Below are 25,744 nucleotides of genomic sequence, written 5' to 3'. Positions count from 1 at the left end.
GGGGGAAATGAGCCTCTGTTTTCAGCATCCAATCTCCGAGAAAAGGATCTCCCACCACCTGCTGCTTCCAACAAGCCCAAACTCCCGCTCCACTAGCTTTCCTGGGAACCGAGCAGAAAACTGGAAGGGAGGGGAAGAAGGTTGGTGAGAGCAAGAGGCGGGGAGTGAGGAATGGGAGGCTGGAGGAGGCGTGGCCCGGCTTTGGGCCGTCGGGATAAATACTGAGAACTGGGTGCGGGGTGTAGGGAGAGAAGTCTGGAGGAACGCTGAGCTGAGCAGCACCGAGGACAGCGCCCGGCAGCGCCCGCGCCCAGGTCTCCCTCTGCAGCACTGACTCGCGCACACGCTGAGCTTTTGCTTACCCCCTTCTCGCGCGGACACAGACACACACGCATTTCACACACCCAGACACACACCCCGCTGTACAATGGCAGAATTCCACCTGCAATCGTCCCTCATCACAGCCTCACAGTTTTTCGAGATCTGGCTTCATTTCGATGCTGACGGTGATTATCTTCTCTTTTTAACTGTTTCAAGACCCGTTTCCATGCCCCTTCCCATTCTTTGCCCTTTTCTGAGCCTCCTGATCCCATTATCCCTCCTTTCTATTCTTTACTTCTTCCCCCTTCTGCCTAATCTTATCTTCTTATCTCCCGACTGGCTGCCAAACCGTCAACCTGAAAGTTTATATTGTTTCCACCGTAATCCCAAAACCTTAAACTTTTGTCTTTCCAGGAACGGTAATGGTAGAAGGAGAGAGAGAGAGAGCAGGGATTGGGGGACACTGCTCCCCCAAAGTTTCTGTGGCTGCGCTCAGCACCCCAACCATCCTCCTTTGTCCTCCTCAGTGGATCTAAAGTTTGATACCCCAGGAGGGGAGCGCTGCCGCGTCTGTACGCTTTGCTGGTTAATCAATGTCCAGGCAAGAGAGAGCCTCTCGGGTCGCCAGAAAGATAACTGTCTTGGAAAGTGAACGGGGAAGACACTCGGAATGAGATATCTGTCACCAAGGTGCCTCTTTGTCTTTGCAGGAAGTGGTTACCTGGAAGGAAAGGAGCTGCAGAACTTGATCCAGGAGCTCCAGCAGGCGCGAAAGAAGGCTGGATTGGTAGGTTCAAGTTTGCGAAAAAGAAAAAAAGACTTCCAACCCCCAAATTAAAACATTCTTGTGTTTTCACAAAAAGTCAGCAGGGTAAAGCTCTTTCTGGGTAATGTAAACGTTTATTGACTGCGAAAGGCAAGAAAGAACACTTTTCCAATTCGCATACAGAGAAAGGGGAAAGGGGAAAGAGACAGACTGAGAAAGAGAGACACAGAGAGGGGGAGAGAGAGAGAGAGAGAGAGAGGAAGAGGGGGAAGGGAGGGACAGAGAAGGGAGGGAAGAAGGGAGAAGGGAAGACAGAGAGAGAGAGATTTTCTAAAGGGAAAAACCTTGCTATCTGAAATCGCAGTTTTAAATATATATATTCTATACTAGTCCTTGCTTTAATAGGTCTTAAAAGGAAACTGTGGGTGCATGAGATTCTTTAGCGGATCACCACTTCTACTACTGAGTTTGATTAGGTAATTTTTAACTTCTGTTTTATTGTGTGAGAAATAAGGGGGTGGAAATGCTTTTCTGCCCCTTGGTGGTCAAGAAACAGATCTGCAGATTATGGATCTCTTACTCTATCACCAATTATTATTGTTGTGATGTTGATGTCGTTGGGGAGATGAGAAAACATCTTGTCCTCACTAAGGGAAAGTTGCCCAACTTGCAACCTAACAATGAGCAGGAATTTAGCAAGAAAAGGTCTTCATTTCTGTTGAAAGCAAGAAACCCAAAAGGTAGAGAAGTAAAAAGTAAAACAATTTTAAGAATTTCATGTATTGTAAAAAAAGCAAAGTGATACTCTGATGGGCAGCAATTGATGGTGCTTTGAAAATGGCTATGTTTGTTATTTAAGCCATTAGTTAATTAAACAAATGACAATTCTTATTAATTATAAATGACTCCCTTTGGGCATAGATTAACCTGTTAAGAAAGTATGTTGTCAGCACAAATATAAAATATAATCAGCTTTTAAACATAGATGAGATGGTTGTCCAGAGGAAAATGGGTTAAAAATTGTACTACTCTATTGAGGTTTATGTAACACTGTCTTTCAGAAGGCCGTGTTGAATTGGAATGGGTTACACGTTAATGGTCTTTGGCCTTCTTGACTATGTTTAGAAAGAGATTTACACTACCAATGATGTATATATTATATAGCAGATCACCACCTCTAATATTGAGTGATATATATAAAATTTAATAATAGAACTATCTTTTTGCCCTATCTAAATTGAAAATTGTGTAATATACATCTCTGTATAGCATATTCAAAAGAATCACAGAGGGTTCTAAATGTGTTATAATGCATTACAAAACTATCAGTTACAAAAATCATTGACCAAATTGATTTTAAACCAGATTGTGCTCTAGGGATTGTTTTACCCAGATTTAACATTATATAATCTAAAAGTATAATAGAATGGAATAAAATAGCATAAAAATATTTTATATACTCTTCACCCTCCCCAGATCTTATATATTGCCATGTAAATAAATTTATGCAATACTGTCTTTACAGCTCTATGTATCTTTGGCTAATCTAATAAAAGCAATTATCTTTCTCATTTAAAAATACATATTTTAAAATCCGGTTGGAAAAGTCTTACTTTCCATAAAATTTAGAATTAAAATCTTGGAAGATGCTTCTGGCAGCTAAATAATTATATTTTAATTTGTCCAGAAGTAATTTTAATATTGAAATCTATTTTCAGTTTGGAAATTTAAATATTCACGAAATTTAAAAATGTATTTTTCTTCCTCTGATTTTAATATCTGTACCATTTTGTAAGCAATATCTTCATGTTGGAGATTTAGAATTTAATTATTTTTCTCTGTTTTCGAATAGTCAAAGCTCCAATTATTAGACTATAATGTAATGATACTAAACAAGCATAGTCATAGGATTATATCAAGTTGCTTAATACCTTGATTCTTGGCCATTTTTCTGGAATGTAAATACAATCTGGGTTTTTCTGAATTGAGTATTTTTCTTGATTTGGGTAGTTAAAATCTAAATCAAGATCTGGATTCAGAGATTCATATAATAGATACATGTTTCATTATACTACCAACTTCATTGCATTAAACTTACTTGTATATATTTCTTCTCTTTCTTTAGAACACAAAAATTGCCCTTATAAACCAGGCTTTTTGCATTTCTAGCCATAGGATAACAAATTTCATTGCATTAATGGAAACATTGTTTGGCTTTTCATGTTAATAACATGAAATTTCAAAATTTTCACTACGTGAATATAACATTAATGAAATATAGCAGTGCAATGTATTTTCAAAAACTATCCTTTTATACTAAACATAGTGTTTGGTCTTTGTATTTGGACTCATTTTTATACATTTTTAATTGGTGGTGATGATGAGTATATCTTTTGCACTGTTTAAAAAATAGATTTTGACATACTTGTCAGAAAATTCACAAAGTAAATGTCAAGTCTGCTAGTTAAAGTAGTGGTATTACACCATTTTAAAATTTAAGGACAGATGCTTTGGTTTTTGTTTATGTTAAGGTATATGTAAAAATTTAAAAAAACTGTAGGACCTGATATTCCCACTATTGCCGTGGTTGGACACTTTCATTTTCTTACAATTGTTTCTATAACAAAATTAAATAAATACAATTGTAATTTATCCATTGTAAGTTTTATAAAGACTAAAATATAATTATATTGCTTTGTTATTACTTATTATCTTAGTTCTACTAAAGATGTCTACACTGGTTCCAAACAGATTTTGTAAATACTAGTAAAAATGATATTTAGTCTCAATATAGCCCTTAAATTATATTAACCTATCTATCCCCAGAGAAAACTTGTGTGGTAGATAATACCACCATCTTGTTAGCTACGATGAAAACTGAGACCTTAATTTGCTTTCCCAAGGACGTAGAATAGAACATTAGTAAGGGCTGACCTATTTTAAATAGGCTTCAGCTAATGCAACAGGGCTATTTTAAATGGGCTATGTTGGAGACCCAAGGGTAAAAATTAAACCTCCTGAATACCAGTTCTATGTTCAGATCACTAGTTTATAGTTCATAGCTCTCTAATATGTTTAATTTTAAAATTTATTTAATTGATGAATGCCTCTTTTATGCTTAAAACAATCTTTGCTTACAAAGTGAGTTACTCTTTAACATTCATAATTTTTGCTTATTCAAACTGAAAACATACATTACTTTCCATAGATAAAACATTATGTTAGAATGAGAAAAATGTTGTAAGACAAGATAGTGTATCAATATAAGGTAATCTTTAGTGAAGTAAGCAATGTTTAAAGTATATTGACAGTGATGATTATGTTAAAATTCACTAAAAGTTATGAATGGAATGATTCTGACTACACTTTCAAAGGATAGCATATTCTCAAAATTAATAATAAGATAAATCATATTGAGAAATAATCAACATGATTATAACTCTTTCATTTGGAACTAATAAATACTGTGTATCAGTTATGCCTTTAATTTTTATGAGAATAATTAATCATTATGCATATTTCTATATGGTTCTAACTTTGGTTTTTCTTTGCAGTAAGTTATTAACACCGTCACAAGCATAACTGGGTATTTTTTTTACAAACCTCTTACCTGCTTTTATATAATTTTAGGAGTTATCACCTGAAATGAAGACTTTTGTGGATCAGTATGGGCAAAGAGATGATGGGAAAATAGGAATTGTAGAGGTAAGGAATTTATGCATTTTTCTGATTTAATTTTAATAAATGAGTTTCATTTCTGAAATTGTATTCAAGTACGATATAGCAAGACCCATTCAGAGAGGGTTATTTTACCTAAGTAATACATTATCTTCTATTCAGAAGTACAAAGTTAAAAAATGTTCACAAATGAAAGACATCTAAGAGTATTCCTAACCCAGGGCCTAAATTTCATATATTACGAAATTGAGACCCTGGAGAAATAAAATGGTTTGCCTCTGGTCATACAGCTGTCTGCTGGCACAGGTGCAGTTAGAGGAACAAGTTCCTGACTTCTAGATGAGAATCAATCACATTCCATTACCCAGCCTCACTTCAATGCAGTATCTAAGCATATGGTCCATCAGTATCTCTTACCACTTAACAGTGTAGACTTTTAAAATATAAAATAAAATGTTTGTAGTCCCTGTGAAATATTTACAGTCCTTGTTTTTCATGGCAAAAAGCTGCATCCTGTTTGACAATTGGCCTTAGTAAAAACGGAAGAATTCAACTAGAGTGAGTGAATATTTTATGATCTGTTATAGGTACAGATTTCGTGTGAGTCTCTGAAAGTTAAAACTGTGGGTGTCAAATTTTATCCTTTCACACTGACTTTTCCTATTAAGGGCAACTTATTTTTGTCTGTGAATCAAGGAAGCAAAACCGATTATGCATCAATTCTTCTGCATTCTCAGATTTGTGAAAAAGCTGTCTACGTTTCCAGCCTGTGGTGTCTTAGCCTCTTTCTTTATCTCAGCAGCCTATTAGAGAAATTGGGTGGAAGCCTTTGTCCTGAAAAATTAATAAGGTCGTAATTTAAATTATGCCAACTCATAACATAATTATGTTATTTATATAGTGTTTCTCAGTGTATTAGATTGTGAAGTATTCTGGCTCTCAACAACATTTAGTAATAATTTACCTTTGATTCAGAGAAATAACCTGGTTTTCAAATAATTGATCTTATAGGACACTTGTGATGCCAATATGAAATACACTTATTTTTAAACAGCTGATACAAATAGAGTTAAGAGAGGACACACTATTATTATCTTTGTAATTAAAATTTTTCCCTGGAGTACATACTTTCCCCTTTACCTATGTGTAACTCATTACTATATAAATAGATAATAGTAATGGGACTTACAGATTGACATATAGGCCAACTAATCAAGATATGAAACCATCAAGGATAAGAAAATAACTTTTAAATTAAACATGAGATGAGGTACTCTAATTATTCAAAACTAGTTTGGAAATATGACATCAGCGAAATTACGAATTGGTTCTTTTAGAGTTTGACATACTTTATAATCCTAGTAAAGGAAAGCCTGTCACCTTACATTTAACATACTTCACCTTGAAGGACTTCAATGGACTCAGCTATTTATTCAATTTCATTTCTTCAGTGATACTAGATTGTGCAGTAAAAAGCATTGGTCTGATTCACATGGATTTTACATTTTTAAAAGGATAAAATGGATGAGGATGTTTTGAATCCAGGTTTTACTTTATGTGATACAGTCTAATCATTGTGACTTATTATTTAAGCTTTATTTTGAATGAGAGGTTAGAGGCTGTTTAGCAGATGCATTGTCCTAGAGGTTTAATGAAGGAAATTTCCTCAGAAGTTTTAGATAAGAAACTGTTACAGGAAATAAAAGGCTTTCTGTGTAAGGAAAGATATAGAAGTATACATAACAGAAGAGGATGGAGAAGGCAATGAAGTCTGAAATAAAGAAGTGAGAAGCTTTTATAGCAATAAAAATAAAAGAATTCACATTTGTATAAAATAAAGTTGACAAAGTGTTTTCAAATATGTTATCTCATTTGATCCTCATAACAAGAAAATTAAGTAAATTTAAATATAAAATGAAGATCTATTTTATAGTTGTGGAATGTGAAGCTTCAATAGAATTTGCCTAAGGTCACAGAAAAAGTAAGAAATAAATGGTAGAACAGTCAGAACCCAGACATGTTCCCCCAAACTATTCTGCCTTTTTTTAAATAATAAATAATCTGTACATTTTCTGCATTAAAAGGAAAGGTTTTCAAGCTTCAGTTGGTTGATTACTTATGGCAAGTTTCTAAGTTTAGCCGGGTTGGATAGGGATGCAGAAAGTGTTCTGCAGAGAAGTTATTTGGGCAAAGCCCTCGAAACATGATTTCAGCAGAACTTTTGATCAGCTGAAGAAGAAATAATTTAAAGGGAGACAAATGAGATATATATAAACTGATTGGAAGGTTTTAGTGTTCCAGGACATGGAACTTTTTGCTAGATGGGACTCTTGGGAAGAACTAGTCAACATTCCTCATTTTAAAGATGAAGAAACTGAAGCCCGAAAAGGTCGAATAATGTATCCAAGGTCCCACTTGCAGGGAGTGACAAAGTCTATATACAAACTTAGATCTCACTCTGATTTTAGAACTCTTTTCATTAACCTCAGTAATCAGCCAAGACATAGGAGTAAGGGATCTGGAAGAGGGCATTAGGTTGAGAGAAGAGAATTGGAGAATGGGAGGAAAAATAGGAGATTGCTTCAATAGTTCACATGCATGTTGGTTCACTCTGTGATGATTAAGAGTGAAGAAAAGAGAAATTCTGAAAATATTTGGGAAATAGAAATTAAAAGTTACAGGTTACATGTAGGAAATGGGGAGAGGGAGAGTAGGAAATGTCTGAACTTATATTTTGCTCTCTAGTGTAACCTGAAAGCTGTATTAAATGAAGTTCATCCTTTCTTTTCCCTATTTGACATACATCACTTGCTTAGAAATCCTATAAATAATATAGAACATAAAAATTCTAGCCAGCTATAAAGGAATGCAAAATCCTATGTTTTCTATAATTTATGATAACCTACCTACTAACATCAAGCACACATTAACTTTGGTGTTCAAAGGGAAAGGAAGATGGATTTACTTATATGTTATGCTCACTTAATAGTTACACTCACAAACTCATCAAAATCTAATCAAAGTAAACCAAATTATACACATGCAGTGGTCTGCTTCCCTGATGGAATAGGTCAAATTGGTTTGTCCCTGAAAGATGTCATTCAAAAGATTAGAATATGTAATGGTTAACTTTCAAAGTTCTGACCTGATAAACTTAACTGACACTTTCTAACAACACGCATTTGCTACCTAGAAACAAATATGTTTCTTTCTTAACTTTCTAATTTCTTGCCTTAAAATAGATTTAAAAATTCACACAAATACAGTTTAGAAATAAAGAGATTGTTAACACAAACTCAAGACAGGAGCATCGAAATTCTGAGATAATTTAACAAAAAATGTGGTCAAAAAAATGTTCCAAATTTATTCAGACTAATAACTCTACTGCAAAGAAAGCTGATTAAAATAATTTTAAAAAAAGGAAGACTGAATGATTTAGCAGATAATAGAGCTTTCTTCTCTGGTGTTCACATGAAATATAGGTATTTCTCTTAAGTGGATGCCAAATCTACAAGTTTTTCACCTCATCCTTTTGGCAATATGTGAGAACCCACCATCCTCTCCATCCTTACTGTTTCTATCCGTCCAGGTCAGTGCATCCACTGAAAAATGCACCTAAAAGCTATTTTAATCCTAAAACTATAACAACCCTCCCAGGGAAGCAAGGTGTTCTCCAGCCTTTCCCTCTTTTCTTCTGCAGTGGGATTTGAGCCTGTGAGTTTAGCCATAGTGAATATACTTTTTCATGGAAGACTACTTTTCCACCACAGAATTTTGGGAAATGACTGACAATGAAATCTGATTTTAAAATTCCCTCTGCATATATTTTTCTAAATGATTTATTAGGAATACTTTTTTGATTGAGGATTTTAATGGAGGGTGATGAAGGTAAGGGACAGAGTCTCAAAGCCAAGAAAGTCAGACTCTGCCTTCAAATCTGGCTCCAACTACAATCTACGTGAGAGCAGGCCATTTACCCTCTTTGAGCCTCTGTTTCCTTGGCAGTGAACAGGAATGACAATGTATTAACTTCATAAGGTTGTTATGATCATCAGTATCAAATAATACGTGTTGAACAAATCGATCGACCCTGGCACACTATAAAAACTCAACAAATGTATTTGCAGTTATTGTTACATATAAAAATAACTTACTACAAAATCGACCCCATCTTCTGAATGCCAAGCCTTTCCCCCCACTTATTATATCATTTGTCAAATTCAAATTATTAAACTGAAAGAGCGTTACATTTTTGATAAAGTTATTTACCTTTCAAATTTCCTGGACTCACTTCTCACTGGCTAGGGAAAACATCTTTCTAGTTCTCAAGTGAAAAAAGAATTGAATGCTTGTCTAATACATGTTCAAGAATGTTAACATACCATGATTGTCTTTAAAAGTTAGGAATTCTGCCTCATATGCACTGTGATATAATTTATATCACTAATGAAGTTGCCTTTCATGTACACTCTCCTCACAACTGGTATTTAGCTTTATTGTTGTTTTTATCTCCTGCTTTGAAATTGTCAGGGGAAAAGTTCTTTGAAAGTATCTGCCTCCCTATACGGTTCTCACCAGTGGTGACTGTGGTCACCAGCACAGTGCCTAGTATTTAGTAGCCAAATGAACCACAGCAAGAGAATTCAACTTACTCCAAAACATCAGGCAAAGGCTCTGTATTATGCTAGAAATAAAAGAGAGAGATAAAGACCCCTGTTATGGGTAGAGTTCCCTGGGAAGCAGATCTGAGTGGAAGAGTAGCAATGGGCAGGTTTATTAGGAAGTGCTCTTGGGATCAATATCCCTGGGATGGAAGTGAAGAGAATAGATCTGGGCAGAGGGAGAAGCTGGGCTGTGTCACAGTCTCAACGGGGACATCAGCTGACCCTACAGTGAGTTCTGAAGCTGGGATGACCCTTCAGGAATGTCTCTAGTTTTGAGTGAGACGGTTGGGCCTTTATATCCCCATGTTAATCAGTCACAGGATGCCACCTCCTTGGGGACACAGCTCTCTTCAGCCCAGGTATTCTTTCAATGGGGCCTCACAGGTGAGGCTGCAGCAACACGCCCAGCACTTGAAGGGAGTTCTGGGTAGCATATCACAATGTCCACCCCAACCCCTATTCACAGCTCAGTAATAAATTATTGCAATTATCTCCAAAGGAACTTTACCTACATTTATTTACAGCCTATCCTGACGCTAGACAAATAGTTAATTGCCTTTCTGTATTGCTTCAATAAAATATTTACTACAATTTGTGCAGTCGCTGGCCAAAGAAACAGTAAATAAGACACAGACCCCATCATCAAGGAGCATGTAGACTAGTAGGGGAGACAAGCAAGTAGAAAGTTGTTGGGTTTTTTTTTCCTACTCTTGATGACAGGCAACCAGTTCTCAGAAATTAAGCTCTGAGGGATTCTACTTATTTCCATAGCTACCTGCCTTCCACTCAACCCCTTGATATTCTTCACTCTCTTCTCCAACTCATAAAAAAAGTTTTGGGAGTTCATAAAAGAGCAGGCAGGCAGCCCAAAGATTACGGAATCACCAATACTACTGGAATAAGTAGTATTGGGTACTTCTATAAACAACAGTGACTTAGCATATCTGAGAATAAAGCAACTCTGCTTAACACCTCCGATATGAAAGACCTTTGGCACCTTGTAGACATGGTCATAAAGGCTACAACTGGAGAATTACTGTGCCCAGCTCTGAAACTTGAATATTGATTCATACACATTGACAGAAAAACTGAGAGGCAACACAGGACCACCACATTGTGAAACGTGTCTTAAGAAAGATTTCTTTACATTCACTATAGCCACATCCTATATATACATAATAATCTTTTATATGCTTAAGACTCCTTTCTAACATCTATAAAATAGGATGGTATCCTGTTGAGTGTAACAACAGTTCAGTGAAATTAAAACAGATTGAATATGTTGCACATAGACATAATCTGCATTTTTTAATAATTTAAGAATAAGACCAAAGCAGTATGGGCAAGAAATACGCATTTATAGTAGACATAAAGACCATTTTTACTATCTCTGTATCTGACATTTAGGAGACCTCTGAACTTTATGTGAGTTACATGAACTTTTATGTTGAAACAAAGATGGCAATTTCCCTAATTTTACATTTAGTGATTGCTTACTAGCTCATTCGTTTGTTTTTTCTGTTTTTATGTATTCAGTGGATTTGGAGATGTAAAATATTTAAAGAAAAATTATTCATTTTTGTTCAAAGCAACACACATTAATTATACAAATCCAAATAACATAGAGAATTATGATGAAAATAAGCAAAAAATATTCTAAATCCTTTTAAGTAGGTGTTTTTAATAAAGTAAAATTATCAACCAATCCACAAGCATTTATTTCAGGCATATAACACACTAGATACCATGCTGGACATTCAGGGGATGCAGAAAAGTATTATTCCCTGCCCTCTTGAAATTAATGGTCTAGAGGAAGGTCACGCAAAAACTGTAAGAAGTATGTAACAAGTTGCATACCAATAAATAAAGGATGAGTTGGTGTTAGCTATCTCCTTTTTCCTAAATGAACACTTATATTCATGAAAAACCATAATAAAATGCGGCTAGACCTTCTATATCATGCAGAACCCTCCAAAATGTATACATAACATCCATTTCCATTGTTCAATCTTCCCTTTAAATGTCTGCCTCTGACATATTTTCTTCCTCTTTGATGTGTTTTATTGTCTTCCGTCTTTGTTCCCTCTTCTTTCTTGGGTTACTTTATCTTCTCTTCCTATCTTCTTTAAAATCCTCAAGAAGACATTCTTCAGAATCCCTCCAGCGAAGTATTATTATAGAAGAGGCCAGGCTCAACAAAAGACTAGAGGGGCGTGGGTGCTTTTCCCTCCTCCAGAGTCCCTCTACATCCCGAGCCCACCCACTGCCATTCTCCCTCCCTTCTCCTCTTCCCCATTAGCTCTGGGGGGAGACCTACATTCTAGGTCTAACTTACCAGATATCTGGATACTTTAATAATGAAAATCATTTATATCTACTTTCCACTAGAAGCCCACTTACAGATGAGGAAAAAAAGGGATTTTTATAAGGAAAATGGCGTCCTAGATTTCAATTAGTAGAAACAGCCTATCATATTCAAACTGTCTTATTGTCACGTGTAAAAATCACCAACAAATTCATTATTTGCAGTCCAAGAGCAAAGAAGCAACCAAACCATTCTATTACTGTCTTCAATAAGCATGTTGTTGACTTAATCTATTAATAATCACCAAATTAAAGTGATTTTCAGTCTGCCAATCATCAAGTCAAGTCATTCAACTTCTTTGGGCCTTAGCTTCCTCAATTGAAAAGTTTGGTCTTTGAATAGAATTAAATTACATTATTTCTGAGATGTAGAATTTTCTGATTCAAGTATTCAAAGGAATTGAAAGAACGCAAAGGTCAAAGAAGTATGTCCTGCACTTAATAAGGGACCTGGATAACAAACACACACACGCGCGCACACACACACACACACACACACTGCAATGATGCAAATGTGTTTGTGTACCAAAAGCTAATTACATTTTTTTAAAAGTACTGGCAGATTATAAACCCCGATTTTTACTTTTTAGATATATTATCATCTATCCACACTAGTGACCTTCCTTTAAAAATAAATAAGAAGGCTGAGCGTGGTGGGTCACGCCTGTAATCCCAGCACTTTGGGAGGCCGAGGCAGGTGGATCACGAGGTCAGGAGTTTGAGACCATCCTGTGAATGGTGAAACCTCGTCTCTACTAAAAATACAAAAAATTAGCCGGGTGTGGTGGTGGGCACCTGTAGTCCCAGCTACTCAGGAGGCTGAGGTGGGAGAATGGTGTGAACCCAGGAGGCAGAACTTGCAGTGAGCCGAGATCACACCCCGGCACTCCAGCCTGGGCAACAGAGTGAGACTCTGTCTCAAAATAGATAAATAAATAAATAAATAAGAAAATGTTTTATGACTAGGTCATATTAAACATGTTGATATGAGGTCTGACCCTTTCCCTTAGTCTCATCCACACGTGTAGTGCCTATAAACCAAGTGGTTTTAATTTGAAATATTATTTCAAAAATCTACAAATAAGATAAGCTAAAGGGCATACACAGCCACAAGAAAAATGAGATTCCTTGCATATAAAGTAGAATAGTGCATTTTATATTAAATTTTTAATTTTTAAATGAACCTAAAAGGATGAATTTTTTTAAAAAGTTATTACAGTCTTTTCTATAATTTGGTAGACTTTGACTTTAAGGCTAATCTAGACTACAGGCTCTTGGCCTAAAATCCATGGATGAGGGTCAGGCCTGTGATCTAGGGAATTCATCAAATCTTGGAAATCAGGTGAAATATAGTGTGTGTAGATTCTTTCTTTAATGGTGAAAATGCAGTGCTTCCAACAGAAGGCGTTTTGAACCCAATATATTCAAGAAACACTGGCTTCTATTTCAAGTCCTTGTTTTAGTGATGAGGGTACTGAAGTCCAGAAATGGCTCGGGGTTGCTGGGGACCACAGCTAATTAGCTACTGTGCCAGAAATAGATCTCACATCTGCAGTGGGGCCATCAATCCAGCTCTTCCTTCTCCGCACGCAATAGATTAGTCATAAAATGGGATATGGAATCCTTTTTTCTTCCACAAAAAAAAAAAAGAGAGGAGGATTGAAGTTATGAAATGAGATCTAAGGGAAAATGTCATAGAGGCATGCCGTGGAGATCAGAAAATAAACCCCAGCCCTGGATTCAAGCAATGGATGTCCTTTCAGTAGAAAGCAACAATTTGAGAACTGGCTTTTCCTATTCCTGTTTAATGCCCCCACCATTCCTGGTGAATTTCTTTTCCATTGCCTTAAAATTGTCTTTGGTTTATCTTCTCTTGTATCTCACAGTAGGCTTTCTCCTCGGGCTTGGGAATGCATTTTACCCCTTCACTCCCCTCCCCAACATTTATGTTTCTCATGGTTTCTTTCACTTCACATGAAATTTATGGCCCCCACATGTGCCTTTCTGTGTACCCTGAGAGGAGAGAGCCCTAATCTGTGGCATAGAACACATGAAGGGTTCAAGCCAACAGGATGAATCTGCCTGAATGTCCAGCAGACAAGAAGTGGCTGCACTAGTTCTACCTGAGCACAGGTTTGCTGCAGCCACCTCACTGGCCCAAGAACCAAGCACACAAGGGCACAGGAGCATTGGAGAATCGATGGCACTCCATAGGAAAGTACCAGAAAGGGAAAGCCGACTCTAGTGTTTTTCCTCTCCTACTTTTCTAGCCTGTGAGGGAACAGGTTGAAGAGAAACTAAGCAGCAGGTAATGGCAGAGACTTGTTTTTGAGCAACTTACAACATGTTTCTCTCTTTTTACATCTTTTCCAGTTGGCTCACATATTACCCACAGAAGAGAATTTCCTGCTGCTCTTCCGATGCCAGCAGCTGAAGTCCTGTGAAGAATTCATGAAGGTATAAGAAAGCCGCCCCTTTAAGAAAGCTGCTCAAAGTAGGAAATTGTTCCTTTTATTAACAATGTGTTTGTTTTCCTTACCCAAAATTACTTGCAGACATGGAGAAAATATGATACTGACCACAGTGGCTTCATAGAAACTGAGGAGCTTAAGGTAAGCAAATAAAAACTTGTGCTAAGTTTTTCCTTTCAAATGCAATTATGAACTAAGAGTTTCCTAGCTTCTTAAAAAACCTCCCACAAAAGAAACTAATGTTGAACAGTGTCACATTTTCACCTACTCTTCGACATTGTTAATGAAGTACCAGATCAAAAAAGCAACTTCAATTGCTTCTTGAAATTCTGTAAAGTAATGCAAGAAATTAACATTTTCTATGGCATACACAAATATAAGACAGACAGACAGATAGAATTATAGATAAGCCGAAAAATCCATTCATTGTATTGAAATTTGTAGTTTTAGTTATCAAAATAAACACATATAAATAAATTTCCTTACAAAAGAAAGAAGAAAAAGTTACTGAATAGCTACTGTATGCTAACTACTTTACACATAATGTCTTATTTAATCATAATGCATAAGTTGTATGAGATTGTATTACCCCAGTGAGGAAGAGTTGAGAGAAGTTAAGTGATATACTGAAGGCCACACAGAAATCAGACAGAGCCTTGATGTGCAAATCCAGGCTTGTCTGCCTCCAAGGCCTGTAAACATTCTATACAACCTACTGTCTCTCAACAATGATAAAAAATAAAAATTCTTCTATAATTAAACTTTTGAAAAACTGCAACTTAGAAAATGAATTTATCACTTCAGATATCACAGAGGAGGATATAAAGGAAAAGACAGAGATCTGAAATCAAGTCTTACCTCATTAATTACTACATCTTTCCAATTTTCTTTAATCTTTAAAATGAGGGTAATAAATCCTTCCTCTCATGCTTATTGTGAAGCTCCAGTAAGATTCTGCACATGAAAGCTTTTGTGACATGCAACGTATAAATTGTATTATTCATGAACTCAATTTACTAGCCTTTCAGGAATATGGAAGTATTCTTCTCATTTCCTCAAACCGACTCCAAAACATCTCCATCTTAAAGACCCTACTTTTTCTATTTTTAGAACACAGAGTGACTAAAATATAAGTGAGTTAATATTTGCTATGTGCCAGGCAGAGTACAAGGTGCTTGGAATGTATTTTAAAATTTAATCCTCACAGAAAAATATGCAAGGCAGGTATTATCACTCCTAATATAAAAACAGTGAGATTGGAATGCAGACAGATTTGATGATTTTTCAAGATTACACAGCTGCCTAGGAACAGAACCTAGATTTGGACCTAGAATATCTGGTAATGCTAAGAATGATTCCCTCCCACCCCCCACAGCACTACATGCTTTCAGACTTCATTTATTAAGAGCTGCTTTTTTGCTATGTGGGGAAATATGAATATCAAACAGTTCTAGTCATAGTTCAACATGGTTTGAGTAGCATACAATTTTAAAGATGAAACTGGGACATTTGGGCCATGGCAAAATGGCTAACCCATATTCAGTTGTATCCTCTTGAAAATGTAAACGTTTTTAATGTGAAGTCACTAAAAACAATGTATTTTACAAACCTGCAGCTCAACAACCCACAAGGTGACAGTTAAGCTACTGTGTTTTTATTTTATTAGACCAAAAATATTCTTTTAAAGATCCTTTTTAGTTAATAATGAAAACCTTAGCTCATTTCCAATACTGACCTCTAAATATTCTAAAAGTCTCCTTCTTTGTTCTAAATTTTATTCTCTGAGAGAGATTCTAAATAGAAGTCCTCTTCCCTGGGGAATTTTGAAGATAAGTTGGCATTCTTTTTTAATGGATCTTTCAAGAAAGCTAATTTTAAGATCCATAATGGAGTAAAACATCACTTGCTCTCAGACACGACTTTCAATCTCTGCGTCCCAAGGTTTCTCCCAGGCTATTTTTGTGACCACCATTTTAGTCTCTGATGAGGCTTTTTAACCCAATTAATCTCTGACAAAAGCCCCATAAGGCTCAAAAATAAAATTCAACCCCAACAGATAACTTTGAATTTTCCATGCTTCACTTTGGATTTGAAGTGGAATATTTGATGTAAAAAAATTTGCCAAACTAAGAAAAGAGTCTCTTTCCTTTAAAAAGGTGACATCAAATCAGCCCAGAACTGGAACATTTAGGAGGGAGATAAGTCATTGCTGAATCGAAGAAATCTAATCCTTCAATAATATCTGGGCACAGTATCTGCCTAGTTTTACCTAATTGCGTTAATTCATTTTCTGAGAAAATAAAGGAGTTACGAATGAATAGCACTAAACAAAATGAATGACTATTATATGCTTAAGTGCTTACACTGTCACTTATATTGCAAATCTTTGTAAAGCTTTTATTTGATTTACGTTTCTGTTAAAAAAAAATAAATTCACTCCTAAGCTCCAGCTGTCAAGATAATAATCATCTTTTTTTCATCTTCCCACATTAATCTCTATTTTAATATGATTCATATATCTTTCAAAGATTCAATGACATCATCTGTGGCCAATTTTGTTAATCTAAATAGTCAGTGGAAGCATTTTAACTAAAGCGCTTTGGACTGCATCAAACCAAAAACTATCCAACTGGCCCTCTGGAGAAACAAGCATCATGCTGGCTATAAACTGATGTGTAAATACAGCCTGGGGGGCAGAAAATGGATTTGAAATTAGAAATAGATCTCTATCAGGTTTACTGATATTTTTTCACACATATTCCAAAGGTATAAAGGCCCTTGTGTTTCTTGCAGAACAATCCCATGAGTACTTGTGAAGATATCAGCAAGAAGAAATACATCCATTGGGCTGGCTGGTTTTAAAAGGGTTTATTCAGATAAACTGAAATCATAAAATCATGGTAATGCACAGACAATGACCAATCAAGTCTCAGTAAAAAGCAGGTATTTTCCTGTCAAAGGTAGACTCATTGCTGGAATGCCAGGAGGACCACCTGGTTTAGTCTTTCTTCTATTATAAGTCCCTCTACTCACCTGCTTCTACCCTCAAAAAGAGACTTTCTTGGCATTCCTGGTATGTCCTGTTCCAAGGCATTCTGAAATGAAAGTAGATGATATATTATTAATGAAATTAATCTAAGTGTTCTTTGTTTTAACAGAACTTTCTAAAGGACCTACTAGAAAAAGCAAACAAGACTGTTGATGACACAAAATTAGCCGAGTATACAGACCTAATGGTAAGACTGATCTTGAAAAGATTGTACCCAAGAGCTCATGAAGTAGTATGATGTTCTTGCTAACTCCCAAGGCTACACAGGATGAAATAAATAAACGGTGGTGTGGGCATCATATGCATATAGGTGTCATTTCATTTGAAAAGTGAAATACTTAGGGATGCTTACATCTTGTCATTTTGAGTTCTGCAGGCATTGGCTTTAAGACTCAACATATGAGCATTTTCTTCATTGTAGAGCTATGTAATTTTTATCTATCAAAAGATGACTTGTTTTTCTTCCAAAGCCAGTGTAATTATATCACTAAATTATATAACTTACACATATATAAGGTACACTATATTTATAAATTATATCACCAAAAACTCACTTATTATAGAGGTCCTAAATCCATTTTTATCATACTTTGGGAAATCACACTTTGTTAAGAGTTTAAAGGACTGTCTAGCTACTTTATTAATTAAGCAACTTAAAAGGGGTCTCCTTCTTTCTTTTGATTTTTGTTGTTTTGGGGTTTTGTATTGGTGCTTTGAATAAGGAAATCTAAATATGCCCTGAGGCTAATGCTATGCTAAACAGTGATAACTAAGATCAATTATAGAATGTTGATAATAGAGCCAAGAAAACTGCTTAACACAAAGGCACCTACTGTTTGAGAGAGAGAGAGAAAAAGAAAGCAAATAAATAAGGTTCCAGATAAAATAAACCAATGTCTATGAAGTTAGTTTGTTTCTATTGGACGAAGTTTGCTCATTTTGACTCATCACAGAATTTGGATTACCAGGAGATACATATATTTATACATGCTTTCAGTACTGTGAATTCTTACTCCATGAGTTTAAATCAATAAACCATAAACATAGCTCTATACTATAAAAGCTACTGTTATATTAGATGGAAGAAGGAGTTAGACTTTTTAATTACTCTGAGAAACAATCTAATAAAGGGTTTGATTATACTTGATGTAACTGAGGTTTGCTTTCAGCATCTCAGCTTACTTTTATCTGGGTTGGAGTGGGGAACTACTAGAACTTTACTATTGCCTTATTCACCAACTAGTGTTATTTATTATAAAGTGGAGCTAAGCTTTAGTTTCAAAACAACCAAAAAGGTTTTCATGGTCATCTTTAATTCCTCATTACATCTCCACTTACAATAGCATTAGCAAACAAATGGAGGAGAGTATCTTGCTATGTGTCACAATCAGCAGGTCTAAGCTCTGAATAACTTTCGGGTAATGGACAATAACCTACATTTATCAATTTTCTATTTTGTTCCAATCTTAAGGGATACCTATTTAAAGAAAGGCTCCTTTCCAGGTACAATATTGAAGCAGCCTTTCAAAATCCACTCAGATAGGAGTTTTCCTCTGTTGGATTGGCCTGACATATCTGATTAAATGTCATAAACCAGTTCAAATCCAGGAAGCAAATTAATCAAGAGCTAATTAAAATTTAAATATATATGTTGGGAAATATTTCCCCATGGGCACAAAACTAAGTGATTGAGCTGTCCAGCATCTTGATAGTGTGACAATATCAGAATGTATGGTCAATGGATTATAAAATGTTTTGTCAGCATGGGACCCTGAAAAAATCTGCCTCCTACAAAAGATTCTTAGAACATCTCAAACCATAGAATGCCTTTCCTTTCCTCCTTAAAAAGATGTCACTAAATCTGTATCCATTATAGCACTGGACACATTCTGTTCTTTTAAAACAAAAATAATGCTAATTTTTCACATATTTAATGTTCATTTAGTATACACATTTTATATATTTAATGTAATTCATATATACTACTTTGGTATAACACATTATAGCAATAGTTGCTACTGTCTAAAAAGCTGAAAGCTTCCCAAATACGGGTATGAGTATTTACATCTGGATGTGTCTTTGTGAATGATGTATACATAAGTGCAATGGAGAGTTGGAGAGCTTTATGGAGTTTCTAATGCCCAATAGAAAATAAAACAATTCAAAATTATTCAAAAATTATATTCTCTAAGGATTTATTTGTTATCTGTTTTCTGCTTCTGTTTGTGCTATTCTATGCTCTAAAAGGGTGAAATAAATATTTATTTTCTTATTGGAGACACTCCAGAAGTGCAAAAACTGTCAGACACCATCCCTCCCACATCTTGATACACATATAAACGTATTTGCAATAAAAAAGTGACAGTATTCTAGAAACATAGCTAAAACCACTATTTCTCTTTTTGACTATTCTATATTATTCTGATAAACTCTAGCAATTGACACATTACAGAATTGGAAATTTGCATTGAAAGTTTTAAAAACGTTAGTTTTTAAAATTTTACTATGTATATATACAAGTAGTTGATAACTCAAACAGCTTTATTTTGAAGTTCATCTCCTTCATGCAATAAATTATTCCTCAAATAGCTAGAATAATGGCATTCTGTCTTTCAGCTGAAACTATTTGATTCAAATAATGATGGGAAGCTGGAATTAACTGAGATGGCCAGGTGAGTTTAGGAACCATGAAAAATGTTATAAGTGGATCCTTTTCAAAAAATGTAATATATTAATATAATGTTTTTCTCTCAAAAGGTTACTACCAGTGCAGGAGAATTTTCTTCTTAAATTCCAGGTACTTAACTTTTTACTACCTTAAATAATTTTTCCTTGAAAAGCTAGACTGTGGGAGACTTGTCAAGGGAAACATACGGAAACATAGTAATAACATTTTAACATTTACTCTCTTCTCTGTCTTTAGGGAATCAAAATGTGTGGGAAAGAGTTCAATAAGGCTTTTGAGCTGTATGATCAGGTAAAAGTTTGTTACTTTTTTCCTTTCTTTTTTATTGCAGTAAGACCTCTTAATATATAAGATCTATCCTCTTAACAAATTTTTAAGTATAAAATACAGTACTGTAAACTATAGAGACAATTTTGACAGCAAATCTTTAGAATTTATTAATCTTAAGACTTTATGCCCATTGATTAGTAACTCTTCATTTCTCCTCCCCCCAGCCCTGGCAATAACATTCTATTTTATGAGTGTTAATATTTTAGATACCTCATACAAGTGGCATCATGCCGTATTTGTCTTGTGCTGAGATTGATCATATGCAGTTCTATTTTTAATTTTTTGAGGACTCTCCACACTGTTTTTCATAGTGGATGCACCATTTTTGCATTCCCACCAATGTACACAAGAGTTCCAATTTTTCTTCATTCTCACTAACACTTGTCTTTTATATTTTTGATAATGGCCATTCTAACAGGTGTGAGGAGATATCTTATTGTTAGTTTAATTTTTATTTCTCTTGATTAGTGATGTTAAGCATTTTTTCATTTACCTGTTGGCCATTTATATATCTTCTTTGGGTAAGTGTCTACTCAAGTCATTAACCCATTTTTTAAATTGGATTATTCATTTTTTGCTATTGAGTTATAGGCGTTCTTTATAAATTTTGGAAATTAACCCTTTTTGGGATGTGGTTTACAAATATTTCTGTATTCTGTAGGCTGCTTTTGCACTCTGTTGATTGTTTCCTTTGCTGTGCAGCTTTTTAGTTTGATGTAGTCTCGCTTGTCTATTTTTGCTTGTGTTGTCTTTGCTTATGGTTTCATATCCACGATATCATTGCTAAGAACAATGTCATAAAGGTTTTATACCTTATGTTTGTTTGCTTCTAGGAGTTTTACAGTTTCAGATCTTATATTTTTTAATCTATCTCAAATTTATTTTTTTATATAGTGTAAGCTAAGGGTCCAATTTCATTCTTACGCTTGGGGCTGTATAGTTTACCTAACACCATTTGTTGAAAAAAGCTATCCTTGTCCCATTTTGTGTTTTTGGCACCCTTATCAAAGATCAGTTGACCATAACATGTGAAACTGAGAGCTCATTAGTCTATGTTTCTATTTTTGTTTCAGTGCTATACTGTTTTAATCACTGTAGCTTTGAAACATATTTTGAAATCAAGAAGTGTGATGTCTCCAGGTTGGTTCTTCTTTCTCAAGATGGTTTTTGGCTATTTGGGATCTTTTCTGGTTTCACATGAATTTTAGGGTTTTTTATTTCTTTTTTATTTACTTCTTTTTTTGAGACGGAGTCTTGCTCTCACCCAGGCTGGAGTGCAGTGGTGCAATCTTGGCTCACTGCAAGCTCCACCTCCTGGGTTCACGCCATTCTCCTGCCTCAGCCTCCCGAGTAGCTGGGACCACAGGCGCCCGCCACCACGCCGAGCTAATTTTTGTATTTTTAGTAGAGACGGGGTTTCACTGTGTGGGCCAGGATGGTCTCGATCTCCTGACCTCGTGATCCACCTGCCTCGGCCTCCCAAAGTGCTGGGATTACAGGTGTGAGCCACCGCGCCCGGCCAGGGTTTTTTATTTCTGTAAAAATGCCATTGGGATTTTGGAAGTGATTGCACTGAATCTGTAGATGTGTTTGAGTAGCATAGACATTTTAACAATATTAAGCCTTCCAATCCACAAACACAGGATGTCCTTCCATTTGTTTGTGTCTCTGTTAACTTCTTTCATCAGTGTTTTGTGATTTTTAGTGTATAAGTTTTTCATCTCAGTTAACTTTATTCCTAAGTATTTTATTTTTTTGGTGCTATCGTAAATGGGGTTTTCTAATTTTCATTTCAGATGGTTTATCATCATAACTAATTTTTCATTGTTAGTTTTGCATCCTACAACTTTATGGAATTTGTTTATTAATTCCAACAGTTTTTGTGAGGTCTTTAGGGTTTTCTCTCTATAAAAATAATATCTGCAAACAGGGATGATTTAACTTATTTCTTTCCGATTTGGATGCCTTAAAATTGTCTTATCTATAATTTGATTCTTGAGAAGAATTTGGAAAAAATGATTATGAAAATTACACAACCAACTCATTCTTTTCATAGGAAAAGTATTATGGTATGCCCAAACTACACAAACCCCTGATTCGAATCCCACACTATGATTTACCTGCTTTGAGACTTTGAACAAGATACCAAACTCATGTGAGCCTCAATTTTTTCATTTGTAAACAAGAGATAATAATAACACCACTTTGCAGGATTAAATGAGGATTAAGCTAGGTGAAAATATCCAGCAAGATAAAGGTTATTTGTGATGTCACTAGGTCACATCCTTTGCTTCTAATTTGTTTACTCCTGGACTGTGGGCTCTAATAGAACTCTGCCACCACCCGGTGTGACATGGAGCCACATACTTTCCCCAGCCCTCAGTTTCCTCACTTGTCCTAGAAGAAGATATGATATTGTTAACATTAAGTGAATTACATGTGTAAGTACTTTGAAAAGTTCAAGATCTTTTACAAATGTAAGGTGTTGAATGAGAGGTAACTAATACCTTGCATATTTTACAACTTTGGAGCAGCTAAAAACTTGGGTGGTCTGACCTAACAGATTATCTGCCAAATATGCAGTTGGGAGACTTTCTAAGGATTCCTATTATTTCCATTTTACTTCATTTCCCACTACTGTCGATGGAGTTGGTTGTATAATATTTTATTTCTCCTCCCCCAGGACGGCAATGGATACATAGATGAAAATGAACTGGATGCTTTACTGAAGGATCTGTGCGAGAAGAATAAACAGGTAACTTACTTACCATGGCACTTACTCCTTTAAGCAGACTCTATGGATCCATCCAAAACCAACCGCACATAATCTACTTTAAAAATTTATAGAGGAGCAGAAATAGAATTCAATTCTTAACTCAATTTGGTTCTGGCCTAAATCAGGGTAACTGTAATAAATAGATTTTTAAAACAACCTTGTGATTATTCACATTTGTATAAGAATTTAATCCAGCTCTTTTGTTAATGGATTGATGTAACAAGTAGTTTCATCTCGAATTTTATCATTTGACAGTGGTTAATTAACTTCCATATTTAACTGGATTACAACGCCATTTATGTTTATACAGGAGCTGGATATTAATAATATTACAACATACAAGAAGAACATAATGGCTTTGTCGGATGGAGGGAAGCTGTACCGAACGGATCTTGCTCTTATTCTCTGTGCTGGGGATAACTAGAGTTGGTGGTCGCAACCACTTGCTAGTGATACACTGTATCTAAAAAATAACTGTGCACTATAAGGGAGTAGGCTGTATTTTGTTTTATATCTGTAAATTTAACTGCATATAGATAATTATCCAGGATGTGTGGCTCATTCTTTTCAGCTTGTTTCTATACTGTTTGTAATATACAGTTTTTGTAACCATATGATTGAAAAGAAGAAAGTCTATGCTTAGGCCCGTCAGTACACCCAGTTTTAAAAAATAACATATTCTTGCTTTCATAAATATAGTTGAACAAGATTTCCCTAAAAATTCCACCAGGATTAATTTCTAAAATTCTAGTCTCTGATGTGCAAATGCACATTTGTCACTGAATAATGGAATTATGTATGACAAGCCAAACATTCTTATTTTAGACAATCATAGAACTGTCCCACAAAATATTTCTAAGCTTATTTCCAACTATTAGGAAGAATGTGCTTTTGCATCTAAAATACTCACCAAAATATAAATAAATAGTTAATTGTGGCTTTATGAAGTTAACAGTCTCATTACAGATTTAGTTTACCAATCAACAGCATGTCTACTGCTTGGATCCATACAAAACTATCAGTTCAAGTTGATACGGTGACAAGGGAAGGGAGCACCAGATGACACATAAATCTGTCTGATTCTATGCCTGTATTTCCAACAAGCCTACTGTCAGAGAATATGACCTAAATCCATTTTCTAAACTGTTTTCACGTGTTGCAGATAATAATTATTCTAGTCAACTGCTGTTTCATGTCATATTCTGTGTAATCTCTGATTAAATCTAATATACTGCGTATCCTGGTGTCTAGTTTGCATACTTCCTGGATTTTCTTTCTATGTAGAACTGTTCATTTCCACCAAGGGTATCTGCTGCCTCTGAAAATATTTTTTTCTAGCTATAACAACTCTATTTTTTACTACATAATTAAATTTTAATGTAAAATTCATAGCATCTTGATTATTGAATGTCGTATCATCAATACTTTTGTGTATTCTGTGGATTCTATATTTCATATTGAGATCAGCATTCAAAATAGTTCTATTTCTATCTGCAAATAGTTTCAAATGAGTTTAAAAAATAACATCTGAAAAGAAATGCTAACGTAATCATTTATCTTATCTAGCAAGAAGATTCTAAAACATTCTTTAACACACATCTAAGTCACAGTTTCACATATTTGTAGCTAGAATATCCTATACTGGTTATAGTTGACATGTAACAGTTGGTGATTTTAGATTTCTTTGATTGTGAAACAGGGAGCTATGAAAGATGTGTCCATGTGAAATTTACAGTTACTGCCTAGGAGTTAATGATCGTTCCGGGTCAGCTTGAATGTCCCTGTTCTATAAATACAACACTTATTTTCTGAATTCATAAAAATAACAAAAAAAAATGTGAACTATAATGTTTCCCTCAAGAACAAACAGAAACAAGATCCGCCAAAAACTAAAATTCATCAAATGATGTTGAGTAGGAGATTGGCTTTGCCTTTAGCGTGTAAATGGAAGCACTGCCATTAGACTGAGTTTAACTACTAAGAATAAAGAAAGAAGAGAATAACCTTAATCTCTTGTATTTGTTTTTTTCTTCAAAATGTCAGCTGACATGCAATCCATGATGGATCCAGGTGGAAATGTAGGATGAAATTATTATGGTCTAAGGAATCTAAATAAACATAAATGTGACTCAGTGAACTACTGGATACTTCGTTGAATTGAGGGGTGTCTCTAACATTAAAATTTACAAAGAAATCTCAAAATTTCCAAATATTTGAAGTTTTCTGCCCAACTGACATAGTCAAATATTTAATTTTTTTTTTTTTAAGATGTAGTTTCACTCTGTCGCCCAGGCTGGAGTGCAATGGCATGATCTCGGCTCACTGCAACCTCTGCCTCCTGGGTTCAAGTGATTCTTCTGCCTCAGCCTTCTGAGTAGCTGGGACTACAGGTGCCCGCCACGACGCCCGGCTAATTTTTGTATTTTTAGTAGAGATGGGGTTTAACCATCTTGGCCAGGCTGATCTCGAACTCCTGACCTCATGATGTACCCACCGTTGCCTCCCAAAGAGCTGGGATTATAGGCATAAGTCACTGTGCCCAGCCCAGAGTCAAATATTTCTTCTTGAAATATCTCCAAAGGAATAACAGGAACATACAGAATTTTCCTATATTTCATTCATAGAAAAATAACTATTCA

The 25,744-nt window shown here is 35.3% G+C and overlaps 2 protein-coding genes across 3 annotated transcripts in view; one reads left to right on the top strand and one right to left on the bottom strand.

Annotated features, from left to right (window-relative positions):
* Nucleotides 1–243: 243 nt before the first annotated feature.
* CALB1 (calbindin 1) lies at nucleotides 244–25,114 on the top strand. The gene is made up of 11 exons (XM_045398481.3): nucleotides 244–506; nucleotides 1,032–1,108; nucleotides 4,718–4,792; nucleotides 14,167–14,250; nucleotides 14,349–14,405; nucleotides 17,423–17,500; nucleotides 19,930–19,985; nucleotides 20,071–20,110; nucleotides 20,237–20,290; nucleotides 23,013–23,084; nucleotides 23,416–25,114. The coding sequence occupies exons 1-11, from the start codon at nucleotides 428–430 to the stop codon at nucleotides 23,527–23,529; spliced, it is 786 nt and encodes a 261-aa protein (XP_045254416.1). The 5' UTR covers nucleotides 244–427; the 3' UTR covers nucleotides 23,530–25,114.
* The window catches only part of DECR1 (2,4-dienoyl-CoA reductase 1), a 60,087-nt gene continuing 51,460 nt past the window's right edge, over nucleotides 17,118–25,744 (bottom strand). For both annotated transcript variants that reach the window (XR_012416493.1, XM_073999076.1), the window contains one exon: nucleotides 17,118–17,359. The gene's annotated coding sequence lies outside the window, so the exon portion shown is untranslated. The remainder of the gene's footprint in view (nucleotides 17,360–25,744) is intronic.

The sequence above is a fragment of the Macaca fascicularis genome, chromosome 8 (assembly GCF_037993035.2).
Source record: "Macaca fascicularis isolate 582-1 chromosome 8, T2T-MFA8v1.1".
Classification (NCBI taxonomy): Eukaryota; Metazoa; Chordata; class Mammalia; order Primates; family Cercopithecidae; genus Macaca; species Macaca fascicularis.
This window is presented reverse-complemented; position numbering and strand designations above follow the sequence as displayed.